General features: G+C 36.1%; 1 protein-coding gene across 4 annotated transcripts; it reads right to left on the bottom strand.

Annotated features, from left to right (window-relative positions):
- Nucleotides 1–1,289: 1,289 nt before the first annotated feature.
- Nucleotides 1,290–14,549, bottom strand: MLANA (melan-A). Of its 4 annotated transcripts, XR_012053267.1 has the most exons (6): nucleotides 14,339–14,540; nucleotides 13,380–13,478; nucleotides 10,746–10,842; nucleotides 8,591–8,692; nucleotides 2,228–2,319; nucleotides 1,979–2,116 (listed from the first exon to the last, which is right to left on the bottom strand). XR_012053267.1 is itself a non-coding variant. In XM_072922890.1 (5 exons), exons 2-5 carry the CDS (start codon nucleotides 13,451–13,453, stop codon nucleotides 1,946–1,948), a joined length of 444 nt encoding a protein of 147 aa, XP_072778991.1. In that variant the 5' UTR covers nucleotides 13,454–13,478; nucleotides 14,339–14,549; the 3' UTR covers nucleotides 1,290–1,945. The 4 variants fall into 4 exon arrangements, 3 of the variants coding, with proteins under 3 accessions (XP_072778991.1, XP_072778992.1, XP_012433180.2); XM_072922890.1 differs by lacking the exon at nucleotides 2,228–2,319 and having other exon boundaries at nucleotides 1,290–2,116; nucleotides 14,339–14,549; XM_072922891.1 differs by lacking the exon at nucleotides 1,979–2,116 and having other exon boundaries at nucleotides 2,123–2,319.
- Between the last annotated feature and the right edge of the window lie 2,706 nt (nucleotides 14,550–17,255).

Genomic DNA, 17,255 nt, shown 5'->3' with positions numbered 1-17,255 from the left:
CCTATTTTTGCTTGGTTTATGTCTCTTGAAGATGTAAAAAGACAAACTGTTGTAATAATTTTCAACATGATGCTTTTTAAATCTCATTGGTTCTGTGCATACAAGATAAAATGCAAGATAAAATCTATATATGGTCATTTTGTACATATGGGCATCCAGATAAGGATTTTTTTAGTTCTTGAAGAAGCCACTTTGTAAATGTGACACAGAGCAATGTTATTTTAAAAGATTTTCCTTGAAACTACAGTGGCATAAAAGCAAACTTTAAAATCTTGATAAATCTTGGTCTCTTTTCCTATTTTCTCAAAATATGGAATTGTGTAGTCAGTAATCACACCTGAATGTCTTGAGTAAACTAGGAAGCCTGGATAGTTCATTGTTTCGTATGTGACTGGTCCAGAAGTTCTTCAGAAATACGGTGTTCTTATAGTATCTTTTATTACAACCTCAGCTGACCTAAGCATATTAAATGAAAATGGTATGTAAAGGTAATGCAAAGAAAACGTAATTTATTGCTTATAATATTCCTTGAAATTGTTTGTTACACAGGAGGTCTATTAAAATGTGCATAAGTATGATTTCCGACCTTTTGCAGATGAAGACAATGAAGTTCTGAGTTCTCATAGCAACATGGAGAAACTGGGAATAGAATCCTTGGTCCCTTGACACCTTGCAGCATCCCATCCATAACTAAAGGTTAGACACCTGGATTACTTGCTTTATCTTCCCCTATTCTCACTTTTCACAATAAAGAAAATATTTGGAAAATGCAATTATTTTCAAGAATGTGAGGAGCATTGACAAATAGCACTTATAAAAATTAAATAGCAAAGGTAAGTAAGATAGTAAAGAAAAAACTGTGATTTTTGTGATTGTCTTCAGGCTTTAGAACTTCGCTTTTAATGCTGATATCATAAAAAGAAGACAATGTACTTATTTAATTAATTGTTCATATTGATTCCATCTCAAGTATAAATACACAAAAATGAATAAATATGTATAAAATCAGACTATTTTGACTGTCAGTAGGTTGTTGCCATTCAGTACCAGCATATACATTGAGATCTGCCCTCATAACATGCTGTTATTTATAGAATCATTGCTCATTCTCTTTTTAATCACATGCAGCAGTGAAATTTAATAACAAAGGAATTAGTGACTGGGTATTACTATGTAGTCACAGGGTGTCTTCCTTATAATAAAGGAAGACTAGTATCATGATGGATTCCATTTACAAATATAAAGAGCTGGTATTTTTAGTATTATAATAAATTTTTACTGCTGGGAAGGAGGAATTCCATGCATCTATTTTTAAAGAACATTGACAATTCATATTAGCAACACACCAATACTAAAATTACAATAGTTTGGGGCTTGTATGGACAGTATTCTACAGTTCAACTATGTTATGCCTTCAAAATAAGTAGAGTGCTTTTTGCAGTGTCATCACAGAAGAACAAAAAGTGGACGAGACCTGTCTGAAGTATTTGCCCCTCCATGGCCTAAGAAACTGATGGAAAACCAATGCGTTTTTCAAAAGAGAGCCCATGTCTGAAAGTGAATATCTTATTTATGCACATGAAATGCAAGTGATGTGGCTGGTGCAGCAGACGTGTCCTTGTATTAGCTGCAACTTGGACTGGGCATTTCACTCACTGTAGTGGCCAGTAGACAGTGCTTAGTGGAAATAATTAAGAAATAGATCAAGTATGAGTTAATTTTCCCAGTATGTATACACAGCCTCCAGCAATAATTCCAGGAAAATCGTGTGAACTCAGCCTGAGCTTGTCTGTGACATGAAAGAGCAGATTTTTCAGCCAAAGAATCAGGTAGTGGAAAAACGTGAGCAGCAAGTCAGAGAAGGAGAACAGAAAAAAACAGGAATATAAAAGCATAAAGCTGCTTCTCCATCATAGGAAGTGGTAGGAGAGGTGCATGAATCCTGTTAAACAGCAGAAGGTTTGAATGAGGAGTTGACTGAAGTTGTTATTGGGGCCAAAATGCAGGAAGTGAGGATCCCATTTGCTTGTGGGCTGCAAATCCTGGGAATTATGAATGTAAGAACGACGTGCTTCTTAAATCCGTGTTGATACCAAAAATGTTCAGGTTGAGTTTCCTGGAGATAGAGAAATAGGAGTAATTTATAACAAGATAAGCACCTGTCACCTTTTAATCCTTGCAAGGATTTCTCTACAGGATATTAATGTCAGGGAATATTCACACTTACCATATGATTTTTTTTGTTCTAATGCAAATTCTGAAGCAGTTCCAAGGTTTCTCTTTTTTTATGGCTTCCAGATGACAATCCTAAAATTCCTCCTGCAAACCATTGCAGAATCAAATCTAGCACTGAACTATGTCTAAAAAGAGCCATTCTTTTGCTACAGTATATCAGGAGCAATGAATTACTTGAAATGTACATGGTGCTATGGAGAAATAGAAATCAATTACTTTTGCCAAGGTGAATGGGAAAGGACAAATTGATAGAACTTGGAAGATGACACCTCTTTCTTAAGAGAATAGTTTTCAACAAAAATGAGTCAGATCTTTCACCTTATAGCTACAAGATGATGGTAAGGTAAATGAAAAAAAAAAAGTGAAGAAGGAAGGCTGCTTTTCTGTGTATGCAGAGAACATAGCAAACATGCAGCAGAAAATTCTGTTTCTCCCATCCAGAGATGGAAGCTAGTGGAGTTGAAAAGACATTACAAAACTAGTATTGAAAGACTGAAGTATTTATATTAGGCCATCACTCTTTTTTTGTATTAATTTTAACTCATGTGATATATCTTTTGGGAAAGGAGCAAATAAAGCATGTAGTCCAAATCTAATTGAGGCTATACTAAAATGTTTTGGAAATGTGAACGCACATGTGCTGCTTAAGCATTGTTCAGATTTTCACCCATGTGAATCCACCAAGACTGGAGTTTGCAGCTATCCCATGCAAAGAGCTTTCTGGGGAAACAAGAGGAGGCAGTAACTGTGACATTTAATGTCATTAGTGTTGTCACAATGGATTATAAATTCTTCCCTTATTTCTGTAGTTACATAGGGCCCAGTAGTCTCTGGGTCTTTTTTTGATGAATAAATGTCATAGAATCACATAAGCAGAGAATGAGTCAGGTTGGAAGGGACCACAGCAGGTCACCTGATCCAATCTCCCTGCTCAAGCAGGATCATCCCAGAGCACATTGCACAGGATTGCTCCAGATGGTTCTTGAATATTTACAGTAAGGGAGACTCCTCAGCCTCTCTGGGCAATCTGTTCCAGTGTGAGACATGTGATCCAGTGGGGTTTGTGAGATGGTTCATGGTGGATGAGGATAAGATGGATGAGCCTTATTCATATTGCTGTGAGCACAAGGCAGTTAGGAACACCACTACCCCCAGAAATGTAGTCTTTTTTATTGGCACAAGAGTAAAATCTATGTGGACAAAACATCTAGAAGAGCTAGAATTCGGCAGCAATGGAAGCAATTGTTCATTTTCTTCATTAGAAATCTAAGGCTGCTGCCTTTGAGTCAAAGACTTTTTGCGTAAAAGAAGTAAGGTAAAAATTTGAGGTTTTCTAAGGCTGAAAAATATGGGGAGTGAATTCCAAAAAGTGCACAAATGTTGGATTTTAGCTGGCAGCATATATGGGATGTTTAGATAATACCGGTAGATAGCTTTTTAAACTTCGTATTGCTGCTAGTTTACCTCTATTACTGCATTTAAATTTCAGTGCAGATCTGTGTCCAAAAGACAACACTGGAAATTTTCAAGCACCTTTCAGCTCTAATGGGCAGCAAAATATGTTTAATGAAATGGCATGAACACACAACCTTTCAGCTTTGTTGCACAGTTTAATATGTCGTCAACAGAAAAGTACAAGTGCAAAAATACTACTTCTCCAAAGACAAAGAAACTTATAAACCTTTTCCTTTACATAAGAAAAGAAGTTTGCTTTTAAAGGCAGAAAATACACCCTTATGTCATATGAGTACATGGACATAACACTAACAAAGTAATGGATATTCTACCAATTCTATCACTGAAAATTTACAGGCAATATGGCTAATACTAATACAGCTCTTAGGGCCAAGATAATATACATATATCCCCGGCTGTAGCAGAAGTTAAGCCAAAGGACATTGCTGAGATGAATGTCACTAGATTCTCCCAGCAACCAGCTCCAAATGCCAGTAATTTACACTGGACTAGTGAGACTCTAAAAAAGCAAGCACTTCCTATGGAAGGTTTGTGGTACTTCCTTTTAAGATAACTTTCTGACATGTATAGGCTTTTTCCTCAAGAGTGTGTTTTGCTGCATGGTGCAGTATGCAGGAGGATTGAACTCGAGACCTGCTGCATTTTACCTTTGTTCAATAGCTTTGAAGGCTATGTTAAGGCTTGTAACTGCATTAGAAAGTAGATGCTCCAACAGAATCATACCAGGAATCCAAACACAGACAGTGTAACTGCTATTGCCATTCTAATTTACCAATCTGACCAAAACACACTATATTAGTAAGGGGTCTGTTTTTGAAGTATTTGTTGCATCTACATAAGGGTTCCATGCATAGCTATGGAGAAGTTCTTAAGAGTCTCTTGTTACAGATAAGCTGTAATAACAGCGTGTTTGCTGCTCTGATAGTGCTGATAAGCAGCAGGCAGAGTGTCATTCACCAGGTATGACCAGCCACCTCTTTGTTGGCATCTTAGGGAAAAAATCAAAATTGCCCATGAATTACTTTATAAGCTTTTTTGATGGAAGAAAATGGAGCACACATACAATGTTTATTCAAAATTATAGTTGTAATACAAGGCATCTGATAGCAGCCTGATTGCAAAGAGGGTAAAAACCAGAGGGGCAGAAGACCTTTTACATCCTCTCTATTACATACATGACTAAACTAAAGAAATTATGAATCTATATTTTGGCGACCAGTTACTGGGGTCATATAACTGTCTAATCTGAAAGACTTTCCAGGAAGGTTGAACACCCTGTTCATGGAGAACACCATGTACTCCATATATGGTGATTAAAACATTTCTGTACATTTCTAATTAAAGGAGCAGATGTCCTGGAATGTTTAAACTAGTCTTTGGTAAAGTGCAGTGTTATTGAGTGCAATACAGAAAGTACAAGTTCTTGCATCATGCACCTTCAGCAATTACAGGTCTCTAGTTTTCAAGGTCTGACCTTGTCTTGTATCAGTGTTTCTCTGTTTTGATGAGTCAGCAGCGAGACTCTGCCATGTACCCTCACTGGGTAGAGAAGCAGATTTGAAAAATGGAATTTAGAATGCCATTCAGCATAAGTGATGAAATCTACAACTATTTGAGTGCTCTGTGAAGCTCTATTTCATGCTCTTATTTTAATGCACTTAAATCTGAGACCACTGTCTGTGTCTATAAAGCAAAAATACTAGTTTCACCAGGAGAAAAGAAGGAGACGACTTTCTGAAAACTAAGGATATGTTTCCAAGAGGGCTTATCTATCCTTTAAGTATCTATAAATTCAGCACAAAGTTTAATTGTTCCAGTTCTGGCTGCTGCAGAGTTTTAACGATTTAGCCTTACATAGTCCCACGAAGAAATCAATATTTCTACTTCATCAGTGTTAACTTCCTCATAAGCTTGTGCAACATCTGGTAATATATTTAAGTCTGTCACTACTAAAAATATGTGCAATCAAGCAAAACTTTTTGAGCTCTAAGCACTTCTTCATAGTAAATAATCTCTATTAATTTTTAATTGCTTTTTTCCTCAGACACGAGAAAATGACTGCATATATCAGTTCTATTCCATGTAGTACTAAAGTCTTTTGAAAGGATGCTACCCTAGAGGAGAGAAATGCAGAGTGCTGAGTTGCTAAAGATATCAGCCCCAAGCTTTAGCTTACCAGTCCTGCAAGGAAATTAGTGTGACATTGTGTTCTACATCTCTAGTGCTTACTAGCTATAAGATGGCATTTTTTTATGTTTTCCTCTTTATTCTTCTTCCTGTTGCTAAGTAATTACGCAGTCTTTTTCTGGCAGGTGGATATTGGAAATGACAAAGGTAAGACTGCTTTTTAGGTTAAAATAGAAAATGCATCTCTAAGTTTCTAAATAAATGTATCAACTAAATTTATTAAAACATATGTATGGATTTAACCTTTCACAGCAATTAGTGATATTTACTACCTTCCAACAATTTTACTAATCTGTATAAACATTTTACTAATGTATATAAACATTTTTATTACAGAATAAACATTTCAAAAAAACTGGCTTTATTATTTATCAGTTATGTTAGGCAAGTAACCATGCCTTGTGTTGAAAACTTCTTTTGTTTCAATATGTTTGTGTATTTGATGACAAAGAACTAGATCCTTTACTAATAGCAGTTAATAATTGCTTTATGAAATCAGTTTTCTTCTGTAACTAGTTTTTATTTTAATTAATGTTGTACCATTCTAGCTGCCTCCTGCTGTGAGGTATCAGGCCTTGTGTATAAATTTATTGATCTGCATATAATCTTAAGTAATAATCTGTCAAGCAAGCAATAACAAAAGGGCTGAGTAAACAGTAAACTTATCAAATGTATGTAGCCAGTTTATGCATAGCAAAATCCTTTGGTTTTTATTACTGCTTATTTTCTGGCAAGCCAGGAAAATTAACATCTAGGAGTCTGATGTCTTCTGAATTCTTCAAGAAACACAGTTTTTGTGCATTTTCTTATATAGTTTCATAATATTAGAAATAATATTAGAAAGAAATGGCAGAAATGGCATGTAAGTCTTTATATTTACAAAGTTCTTTTGTTCTCTCACGACTGTCACAAGGAAACAAAAGATGATGTCATTATATCCATTTGCAGTATGAAATAGTATGGACTCCAGGCAGAAATTCCTAGATTGCCTAGATTGAATATGTTTTATAAGGAATTTATTCATTACAGGTACATAAAAAGTGATGTGTGGTAAAAGTGTGTTGTAAAACATAGTCACTTTTTGGAAGTTGATTTTAAAACTGCTGGTGAGGAATAAAGTCTGTAAGAGGACATTTAGTCAAATGGTTTGGTTAATTTTGTGAGAGATTATTTTACATCCTATTATAAGGAATACTTGTTTCGTTTTTTGTTGGTTTGTTTGCTTTGATGGGTTTTTTGCGTGTGTCTGTTGTTGTTGTTGTTTTGGTGTTTTGGGGTTTTTATTATTGTTTAAAGAAAGGGAAGCTAAATGAGGAAGATGAAAACAAAGGTGCTGTCACTTTTTACTCTGATTGATTCTGACTACTGTGTGATTACAGATCTATGTAGACCTATGAAGGATTCAAAATGACCAGCCCATAATGTATTAATCTGACTGCAAGAAGTGAAAAGCTTAAGACAAATGCACATTCAGATTTATTAAGGTATTTCAAGGACTAGTTCTGTAAATTAAGCGGGAATAGTTTTCAGCAACTGCTAATGAAAACATATTGTTTTATTTTATATGATTTTAGCTTTAAGGAAGTTAAGCATATACAGGGAATAAAGAGCAAGCATGAGTAAATGGAATCAGTATGTTTAGGGTTTCAAATTTCATGGTATCATGGTGAATAAGGTGGTGGTGATTGATCTGCAGCAATTTTGGTATAAGCTGGTGGAGCATCAGGTACCTATGGTAAGGAAAAGGTTTGTGAAAGATTAAAAAAATCCCAATTGAATTACAGGGAAAATGACAAGAAAATGACAGAAACATACAGCAAGCTATTTACCAACATATTAGATACAGTTGTATGACTTAAAGAAGCTGAGCTCATTCATTGTATCTGTTTTTAATGTTACTTTTTAGGTAGTATGTTTTCTGGTTTTGCATCAGATTCACTTTATTGCTATTGTTCATCCAAAGAGAGAATTTGGTGTTATAAAGGCAAGAATATTTTTCTTATATATATGGTATTTTTAGTATGATAATTCAGACAAATACTGAAGCTTTTATTTAAGAGTCATGATGCAAGCATATTGTCATATTTCTAGTGGTAAAAATTTGAGCAGCTTATTTTAAATTGTTCAAGGTTAGCCTCTTCTTGGTTCTAAAGCAATTTAAACACACCCATTTATATGCTTATCACTTAATTTACCTTTTTGAAAATTGAAAGTTTAAATGTTCATCATTCTATAATGATTAGAAGAGATAACATAATATTATGAAACATTGACGTTTTATAATATTCTCTGATAGTGGTTGTCAGAGTATAGCATACCAGACACAATCCATTTGTTGTTTGTCTGAATGGCAGAAAATCAGTAGGGATATAATTTTTGGGGGTTTTTCAGTATATTTCAGCATTCAGGTTTGCATTATTCTAATAATTGCAAAATGGTCATACAATATAGGAATAAATATAAATTGAAGACAATAACTTTAAAATAGGCATTCTAAATAGTAGATGTAATTTTCTTTTTATTTTTCACAGTCCAATCTTTTCCAAATACTACTTTCTAAGTTGATATTGAACCACTGAAGACTCAAAACATGAGAGAATACACCATGGGAGAAATCATCAAGTGCCTGTTTAACAATATTATCTCACCATGTCTTACTCAGTTTTAAGTGAGATCTTGAGTTGCAACTTACCACAGAATTAAAGTCTCTGTAGTTCTGCAGAGGCATTTTGCAGTCCAGTATTTCTCCCTCACCTACCAGGTTCCGTATTGTGCTCACACTAGAGCTTTTGCTCTGTGACAAGAAATATGGGGAAGGTGAAAGGAAGAAGAGACTGTGAAGTTGGAGCAAAATTTGGCAGCACATATACAGTATGTATTAGAATCTGGAATAAGATTCAATGGAAGTAAGAAAGATACCTCACCTAACAACACTTTTTCTGTCTCTGCTGAGACATATGCTCTCTCTCCCCTGTGTAATCCAATTACATTGCCAGAAAAATAACTACCATGTTTTTCAGACTGATGCAGGGACTGATCTCTCATGTACCCAAATGCGTTCTATTTTTTATGCCAGCTATTTCTTTCCTTAATCCCCAACCTTTTTGTTTTCTATTTTTTCAGCATTTCTTTTGTACACATTCTGTACCAGTTCTCCCCTAGCCAGAAATAGACTAAGGAAAATATGATTGTCAAAACAGTAGAAATCTGTCATGAGAAGGAATTAAAAAACAGATAATGCTTTTTTCCAGGATATACAAAGCAGGAATTTGGTTTGATTTTCAAGGGATTTTTTGAGTATTACCTTCATTCTTTTGCAACATTTCACTATGAAAGTTCAGCTTTTAGGTATTCTGCCAGTTGATATATGTATTGGATAGATAACTGGATAATTGGACAGAAAGAGAATGGGACAAAATTACCAGAAACAGCAAGGAAATGGATTTGCTGACTTAGATAAGAGCTTTGCTGAGTTTTTTATTCCCAAATAGTTACTTATATCTTCTTCAAAATATGAGGTTAACTAAAAGATACTGTAAAACACATATTTGCATAAAGCTTTGTCCTGGTTTCAGCTGGAGTAGAGTTCATTTTCTTTTAAACAGGTGGTACAGTGCTTTGTTTTGGATTCATTATGAGACTAATGCTGATAACACAATGATTATTAAACATAATGTTTTTGTTCAGTAGCTCTTGCTCTAAGTCAAGGACATTTCAATGGCTCATGTCTGCCACAGAGTGGGTGCACAAGAAGCTGGGAGGGCTCATGGCTCAGACACCTGACCTGGACTAGCCAAAGGGACGTTCCACACAAGAGAACATCAGGCTCAGTGTAAAAATAAGGGATTTGGCTGGGAGGGGCTACTTGCTCAGGAATGAGATGGACATCAGCTGTGGGAGGTGAGAAACTGTTTTGGGCGTCACTTGTTCCTTTGGGGTTTTACTCCTTTCTCACCTTTTCATTGTGATGATTATTGTACATGATTATATTTTGTTTCAATTACTGAGCTGTTCTTATTTAACCCATGAAGTTCACCTTTTCTTTCCAATTCACCACCACACCAGGGTGGCAGTGGGAAATAAGTAAGTGTGATTAATCTCTGTCTGGGGTTAAACCATAACAAACTTTCACTTTAAAGAATTAAAAAGACCTCCCTTTCATAGGAGAGGGAGCAAAAATTCAAAAAAATAAAGCTTTGGGACTTCTAACAGTAGTTGTTATGAGAAGGATTGTACCTTTTTTTAAAATAGTTTCTAAGACACAAATGAAAATATTTTTAAAGTAGTTTTTAGAAAACAAATCTCAAACCCATCCCACTTCTTTTGTCAAATTTTATATGGATGAATCACACATCACCCATAGGTGAGCATATTTACCTACTTGTAATAGTTATTTTTCTTTTCTGCTTCCTAGATTTATTCTAATCACATCTGTCCTTATTTAGGGGTAAATCTTATGAAGAGTGAATATATTACTTTTATTTAAATGAAACGATACTGAATGTCTCTTTGTTTTGTATCAATTTAAAAAGAATGCTTCCTACAAATAATTTTTTTTACTGATTTTACAAAATCTACAGATAAATTTTTTTACTGATATGTTGGGCAACTGGTTTCATGTCCCTTTCCTCCTGGTTCCTCTTACCCCTTTGTGTGACTTGCAAGTTCTTCAGGACAGGTTGTGTTTCATATTGTGTGATTTTGTCTGTGACATATGTCAGTGTAAATACTGCCTGCGATAATGATGTCCTGTTGCAAATTTGATGTTCTCTGCATTAATGTCATGCAAGTCAAGGTAATATGTTGTCAAAATAATACCATGAGAGAAAATGAGTTGCCACACTTACCCGCAGACTTTTGTAGCCATTACGTCTTTTGTAATACCAGCAGCCAAAGGCAAGTAAAATTGCCAGCACCAAAATGAAAAGTCCAATACCCAGAGCTCTGTTGGGAAAGCAGAACAAGATAATTTGCACCATAACTAGATGCATCCTCCTAGGAGCAAGTATGCTTAGACAAAAAGTTTGTGTCTTTTTATCAGAGGAAGGCATGGAGCAGAATTTGCCTCAGAAAATAGGCTAATTATCAATAACTTCCATCAGTTTCTATACATTTAGCTGTTAGCTAATTTCTCTACCAAGCTCTTAAGCATTTTAAAAATACATGTGGTTGAAAATAATTATCTACCAGTGACTACTGATTCCAAAAACATACCTATCTGTAAGTCTTGCAAATCACAGCATTGTGATATTGCAAGTGAATGTGAAATAAATTAAATGGCACATCTCTAATGATGCAGCTCATGTTTATTTGCTAAATTTCTCTAGGTAGCAAGTATTTAAAATGTATCCTAATTGCATCATATTGCAATAACTTCTAATGAAGGAAGGGGTTTTTTGATACATAAAGCACACTGCAACCTTAAAACATGAGTAAGAAATTTTGAATCATTCATGAAGAGCTCTATAAGGATTTCGTTCTTGCATGACATACTAGGCACATTATTGGTGTCACTGGGTGGTTTTAGGGAAAATATGCTATGCAAACTGTGCTGTAAAACATCCTTCCCACTGCTCACTGGGAACTTGGCAGAAGCAGCATTTCCACTTTAAGTCAAAAAGCAAGCTGACAAAGTAATTTCAAATTTCGTAGTCACAAAAAGCCTTCCTTTAGTGTTAATATCCTCCCTGTTGAGAAATACTGAATGCGTTCCCTATTTTTTTTTTTTGGTTCTTTCCCTGTTCAGGAACAGAAGAATATATGAAAGAATTAAAGGGAAAAGAGTATGGGGGGGGAAATTGCTATGTGAATCAGAATAAACCTATTCTAACATACTTCTGTATCTCTTACGCCTAGTTGTCTTGCAGTAATTACCCTAGGCTTTTCCACTGGGACTGAATAGAGGCATATGTGACTTACCAGAAAGTTGTTATATCTATTTGTGGTAATTTTCACAGACTCCAAGTTTCAGAAAGGAACATTTCCTTGTGAACTAAAGAGCCTGAAAGGAGATGCAAGCAGATTTGTGTAGCAGAACAGGCTGCCTTTCTGTCTCAACTTCCTTTGTGCTATTGGAAACATGAAGCCCCTTGGAGACAAGGGATTTTCTTTTTCCAAAGTATGTGGATCTTGTAAGTTGCTTCTGCCCCTTGAAGACTTTGTGTGGCCTGCAGGACTGTTTAATGCAAGAACAGAGCTCACAGCAGTCACTTTCTGGTGCAGCCAAAGTTGTGAGATGGCTCCACTGGTTTTTCTACTCTCACCAGAACAGTTGAAACCTGGAGGGACTACTTCCCCAGGCAGCTGGTGCCCTCTCTACATTTTTAGACTTCCTGCTTGTCACATGTTGTGTTGTTTTATCTATCCATTAGCCTGTATGCCCATGTCCTGGTTTAGGGCAAATTTATGAGATAACCCAGAATGTATTTCTGGAACCGGTACTTTTGACTGCACATTTGCCATCTAACTCCTTCCCTAACTACTCAGAGGCTAGTGTGGAAAGTGTGTATGTAATTTCTTGCCATTCGAGATAAAGATGAAGTTGTGCTGCTAGGAATCTGGGCTCATATCTAGAATACTTCTGGTACTGGAAGGAGAGGTCAATTTTCCATATCTAGAAAAACTACTTACAGATGCAGTCACTAGAATGCACAGTAGTTAGTGTGCTTAGTTTCAAGTGCTGAAACATGACTAACCAGCTTTTTTGTTTTGTTTTGTTTTTGTTGGGTTTTTTTTAAGACTTGAACTCCTTTGAATGGACTATTGGAGAGCTTCCCCCTTTGTTTATTCTTCTTGCCAGGGCTGGTGGAAGAGCAGCTATCTTGCAGTATGAGTGTTTGCAACAAGTCAATTAAGTTTGGGGCCCAGTGAGACAATACTAGCGGCACAATTCACGTACAGATATCCCAAGCACACTGGAATTACTTGTCTGATGTAATAAAACATCACCAGTTGGGTAATGTCTCCAATAATTCCAAACCAAATGTATTTTATTGTAATTCAAAGATAAAAAGTATTTGCAAGATATAATTTAGGAGTCACATTTGTATGGCTCTGACATCATTTGCTCTTTTTTTTTTAACCATTTCTCTGGGGGGTTTCTGCCATTCTTTAGGGTGAGACAATGTCCCTTTGAGGTTCCTAAGAGAGGTCTGTGCATCTAGAGATTTAGTATACAGATCACCTTGCAACAGCCTTAAAAGTAAATTCTAAATAAGCCTCAATAAACCTGGTAAAGGCCGATGACTTTGTGATCATATGATTTTACTCTAGATTCTTGAATTCTGCAATTCTAATTTTTGTTATCATTGGGGGCTGTCTAAGGTTGCACTATGACAAACATTAGAGAGAACTACAAGATAATTAAAAGGCACTCCATCTATATACAACAGTAACTTTTTTTGGTACAATTTTCTCGTTTTCCTTCAATACAAATTCTTTCACCAGCTTATATGCTAACATAGGTTTTGATTTACACTTACTCTTCTGCTGCAAAATAGACATATCCTTTCCCTCTGACGTAGTTGCTGTCCAGGTGGTTATGTCCTCTGGGCATTTTGTGAGGTTGGTCCTGTTTAAACCTACAGGGTATAAACACTTGTTAGTGTGATAAATAATCTATTACCACTGAAGCTTAGTATTTTAAGCTTCTTTGTTGTAATGGGAGCATTTTGGAGAGGCAGGATAATCTGATATCTTCAGAATCAAGTAGAGTTATATACACACACAACTGTCCCAATTTACGATAAAGGTCAAAACCATAACTATAATCTACATATTAGTATCACCACTGACATCAAGGTGTTTGCAACCAAGTGTAACAGAATTTGCAGAATTTTCTGTGGTCTGTTTAGGTACCAAGTGATGGCAGACTTCTGAAGCAAATTCTGGAATACAGGAAAAAAAGGCAATTTACCTGGACAAGAAAAACTATTTAGAAGAAAAACTAATATTGTTCTTTAAGATAGTTGTTTTTCTATTCTGTAATTCCCTGTAAACACTCAGGGTATAGGTTTTCAGTCACAAGAGACACTCAGAGATCTGTTGAATTTCAAATGGGAATACTGATTTATGTCTAATAACAATCTATACTCAGATGTGTAGGGAATTTGTATTACAATCTTTATTCCCAGTCTTAAGGTGGTAATCACAGCTATCTGAACAATTAAAAATCTATTCAATCAAGAATAGTGAAGAAGAAATCCACACGTAATCATGTTTCTGTAATGTGAAGAGCACAACAGATCCTACTTGATTGTATCCCACTAATCTACCTACCCTAAACAGGTAAATTAGAAAACACAATGACTTTGCTGAAGATAGTTCTAGCCAAAGAAAGAAAATATTTTGAGTTCACCTTAGAGAAAGCCAAGCCTCTTCTAAAGCATAATTTTTAAGCAAAGCTGAAAATTTTATGTAAAACAAAAAATATAAATCTTACCTCCTTCAGACCTGTATTCTGTCTGTTAACTGCAGGCATATGCAGCTTTCTTTGACTTGGTCTGGTTTTTTCTCCTTTGATCTGTCCTCTTATGACTATCACGAGTTTAAATTCCTTTCAGTACGGCTTCTGAATGCATTAATTAGCATGAAAAGGGCAAGGGTACAACTTCTCATTTCCTTCTGCATCCTTCCCTCTTAAAAAGCAGCAGAAAAATCTGATATTTCTTGATTAATTACATGGGCTCTGAGACTCTGAGAGACAGCCCAATAAGTACAAGCTCCTAGAGTGGGCAGACTGTTTCTAGATTCAAACATGTTTTGATCTAAGGCTGCTTAGTTTGTTACAGGGAACTGGCATTTTTGCATGTATTTACTACAGCTTTGTTTATGCAACTTTTTGCATCATTTTAACACTGCACAAAATAGTATATGTGGACCAAAGTGTCTTAGATTAAGGTAAGTACAGTTTAATTCTATATGAGTAGCAAATACTGCAAAAAAAAAGAGGGTAAGTCCCATGGGTTGCACAACTAATGAAGCCTGGCCTTTGCCTGTGTTAACACTGTAGTAATTCCATTTACAAGGTCAGGCAAGAAATGGCAGTCTGTGATTGATTCAGAGGTCTGGGTACTATTATGTACCAGCAGTTAGTTACTGCCAAAAGAGCAAGGTGGTATAAGAACTGTGTTCTGCTTGTCATTTGTCCAATAAATCATTAATCTGAGCCTCTCTGTCCCTCTACAAATTTTTTTGAGTTTGAAGGATTAAACACTTTTAAATTTTCACTTGTCTTTGAAGCTATGCACAGGGCTCTAAGTATGGTGAAAATGGCTGACAGACTCAAAAGAAAATAGGAAAGAACAGATGGTGTGAGTGATCGACATCCATTTCATTAGGAAGTCAAATGAAATGTATTAACATTGATATTTTTTAGCTAGTGTGGGGCTGCTTCTGTATTTTTCCTAATTACGGTAAAAATCTGACCCGTCTATATATTTTTCCATGGTAGTGCCTAGTGACTGGACCAGAGTGACCACAGACTGAAACAGACTGTGCTCTCTGAACATCAGGAAACCCTTTTTTCTGTGAGGATGACTGGGCACTGGCACAGGGTGCCCAGAGAGTTTGTCGAGTCTCCCCCAATGGAGATCTGCAAAAGCCATTTGGACACAGTCATGGGCAAACCAGCTCCAAATGGCTCTGCTGCACCAGGGGGTTAGACCACAGGACCTCCAGAGGTGCCTTCCAAACTCAGGCATTCTGTGATTGGTGCCAGAAGGATCTAGTTGGTTTTACTGGACCCGTTAAAGTTTGAAGTAACACAGTTTTTGTGGAGGGGAAAATAAAGGGTAACAGGAAGAATGAACAGTGAGGAGCATAAACTTGCTAATTTGGGCAAGTTAACCCACATGAACTCAATAGGAATTTCAAAGGTGAAAGAAGTGCAGAGAAGTTTCTGTAAATATCCATGTGTGTAAAACAGTAAGTGGATGCTATCACAGTCTGTCAAGTTCTCAAAAAACATGCCAGCCCTCTTGCACTCTGAAATGTTGTAAAGTTCCTTATCAAATAATGTGTTTTCCTGAAGAAAAGCTTCACTTCTGGAAGAGGAAGATAACTGAAGCTTGCTTGATAAAGTTGCTTGATCTTGTGAGACTGAAAACACTAATAAAGAAAATCCACGTGATTTCATGTAGCAAAACCAGTCTCTGACCCTTACTTGCCTCAAGTGATGTGTAGGGTAAAATGTCAACTGCTTGAATATTACGTGTTCTGAATGAATCTCTTGTTAATAGTATAACAGAAAAGGAAAAAACAAAAAAAAAAACAGCTTTGTAATGGATCTGTGGTGCCATCTGGAATGTAAATGCAGAATGCTGCTATTGAGGATTTGGATGGATGAGGAGATGAAATATCACATCCTGCTTTTGATATCAATCTTTTTACAAAATCTTAATTCTCTGATGTAGTGCTACTAACTCCATCAGTGTAAAGTCACTGGGATTGACACATGGATTCTAAAGGTGTTATGTTTTCAAAGATAACTCTTCAGGAGAAGAGGATGGAAGAGGAAACCCCAAAGTAACCCATTTTTTTTCTCATAGCCAAACCTGTGGCAAATCCAGGACGCTGATGAATCTTGGTGAAAGGTAGGAAATGAATGCTTCTGGTGTAACTGAAAATAACAGGCCTGACCTTTGAAAAAGAGTAGCTGTTGGTTTTGTGCTGTTGACATTTTGATCCCATCTTTCAAGGACAAGATTCTGGGATTTTTATTATTTACTTCCTTTAATTGATAATTATTTTTCTCTGACATTTGAGGCTTCCTACAGTACACAGAGCAAAGAAAAACAAGTATGACACCTGATTTAGTAAAGACTTTAGTTTTGAGTTTTATGGGAGATTCAGTGGAAAATCACAGGTATTTCACTGCTAAATCTATATTATCAGTAATGTAGTACAAAAAGAGAAAATAAGCAATTATATCCCTTTCAGTTTGTCCTGAGGATCCTTGTCTCTCCATGGTTTGAAGGAGATATTGTCTGGCTTCCAGGCTGAAGAGTTCCACTACAGGCTGGATTTTTGAAAAGAAGCTGTTCCTCAACTTGCTCCTACCTTGACTGCAAGGCACCTCCAGGGAGCAACATGTCCTGTAGACTGCCTTGCACAAGCACCATAAATATGTTCATCCTGAAAGCCTGGTTCATGACAGAAACTTCCTCCTCAAGTAATTTCTAAATGAAGTTGTGGTCCTTACTGTCAGACACACCTCCCTCTGCTCCACCTCTGAATCTTACAGTAAAGAAGGAATGGTAGTCTTAATCCTGTAGAAGCTGTGCCAAGAGGATGCCATGACTACCATGGTGCATTTGTTAGTCTACCCTGTTTTTCTAAAGAAAAAGTTTGAAGAGCTT

Source organism: Taeniopygia guttata, chromosome Z (genome assembly GCF_048771995.1).
Source record: "Taeniopygia guttata chromosome Z, bTaeGut7.mat, whole genome shotgun sequence".
NCBI classification, from domain to species: Eukaryota; Metazoa; Chordata; class Aves; order Passeriformes; family Estrildidae; genus Taeniopygia; species Taeniopygia guttata.
The sequence above is the reverse complement of the archived record's forward strand: the minus strand, read 5'-3'. Positions and strand labels throughout refer to the sequence as shown.

What these genes read in the sequence shown, in the direction of transcription:
- MLANA (XM_072922890.1), bottom strand. Translation starts at nt 13,453, where the DNA reads ATGCCCAGAGGACATAACCACCTGGACAGCAACTACGTCAGAGGGAAA. An exon ending in ATGGCTACAAAAGTCTGCGG is followed by an intron (nt 8,693 to 10,745) that starts GTAAGTGTGGCA and finishes TTCTTGTCACAG; the next exon opens with AGCAAAAGCTCTAGTGTGAG. An exon ending in ACAGAGACTTTAATTCTGTG is followed by an intron (nt 2,117 to 8,590) that starts GTAAGTTGCAAC and finishes CTCTATCTCCAG; the next exon opens with GAAACTCAACCTGAACATTT.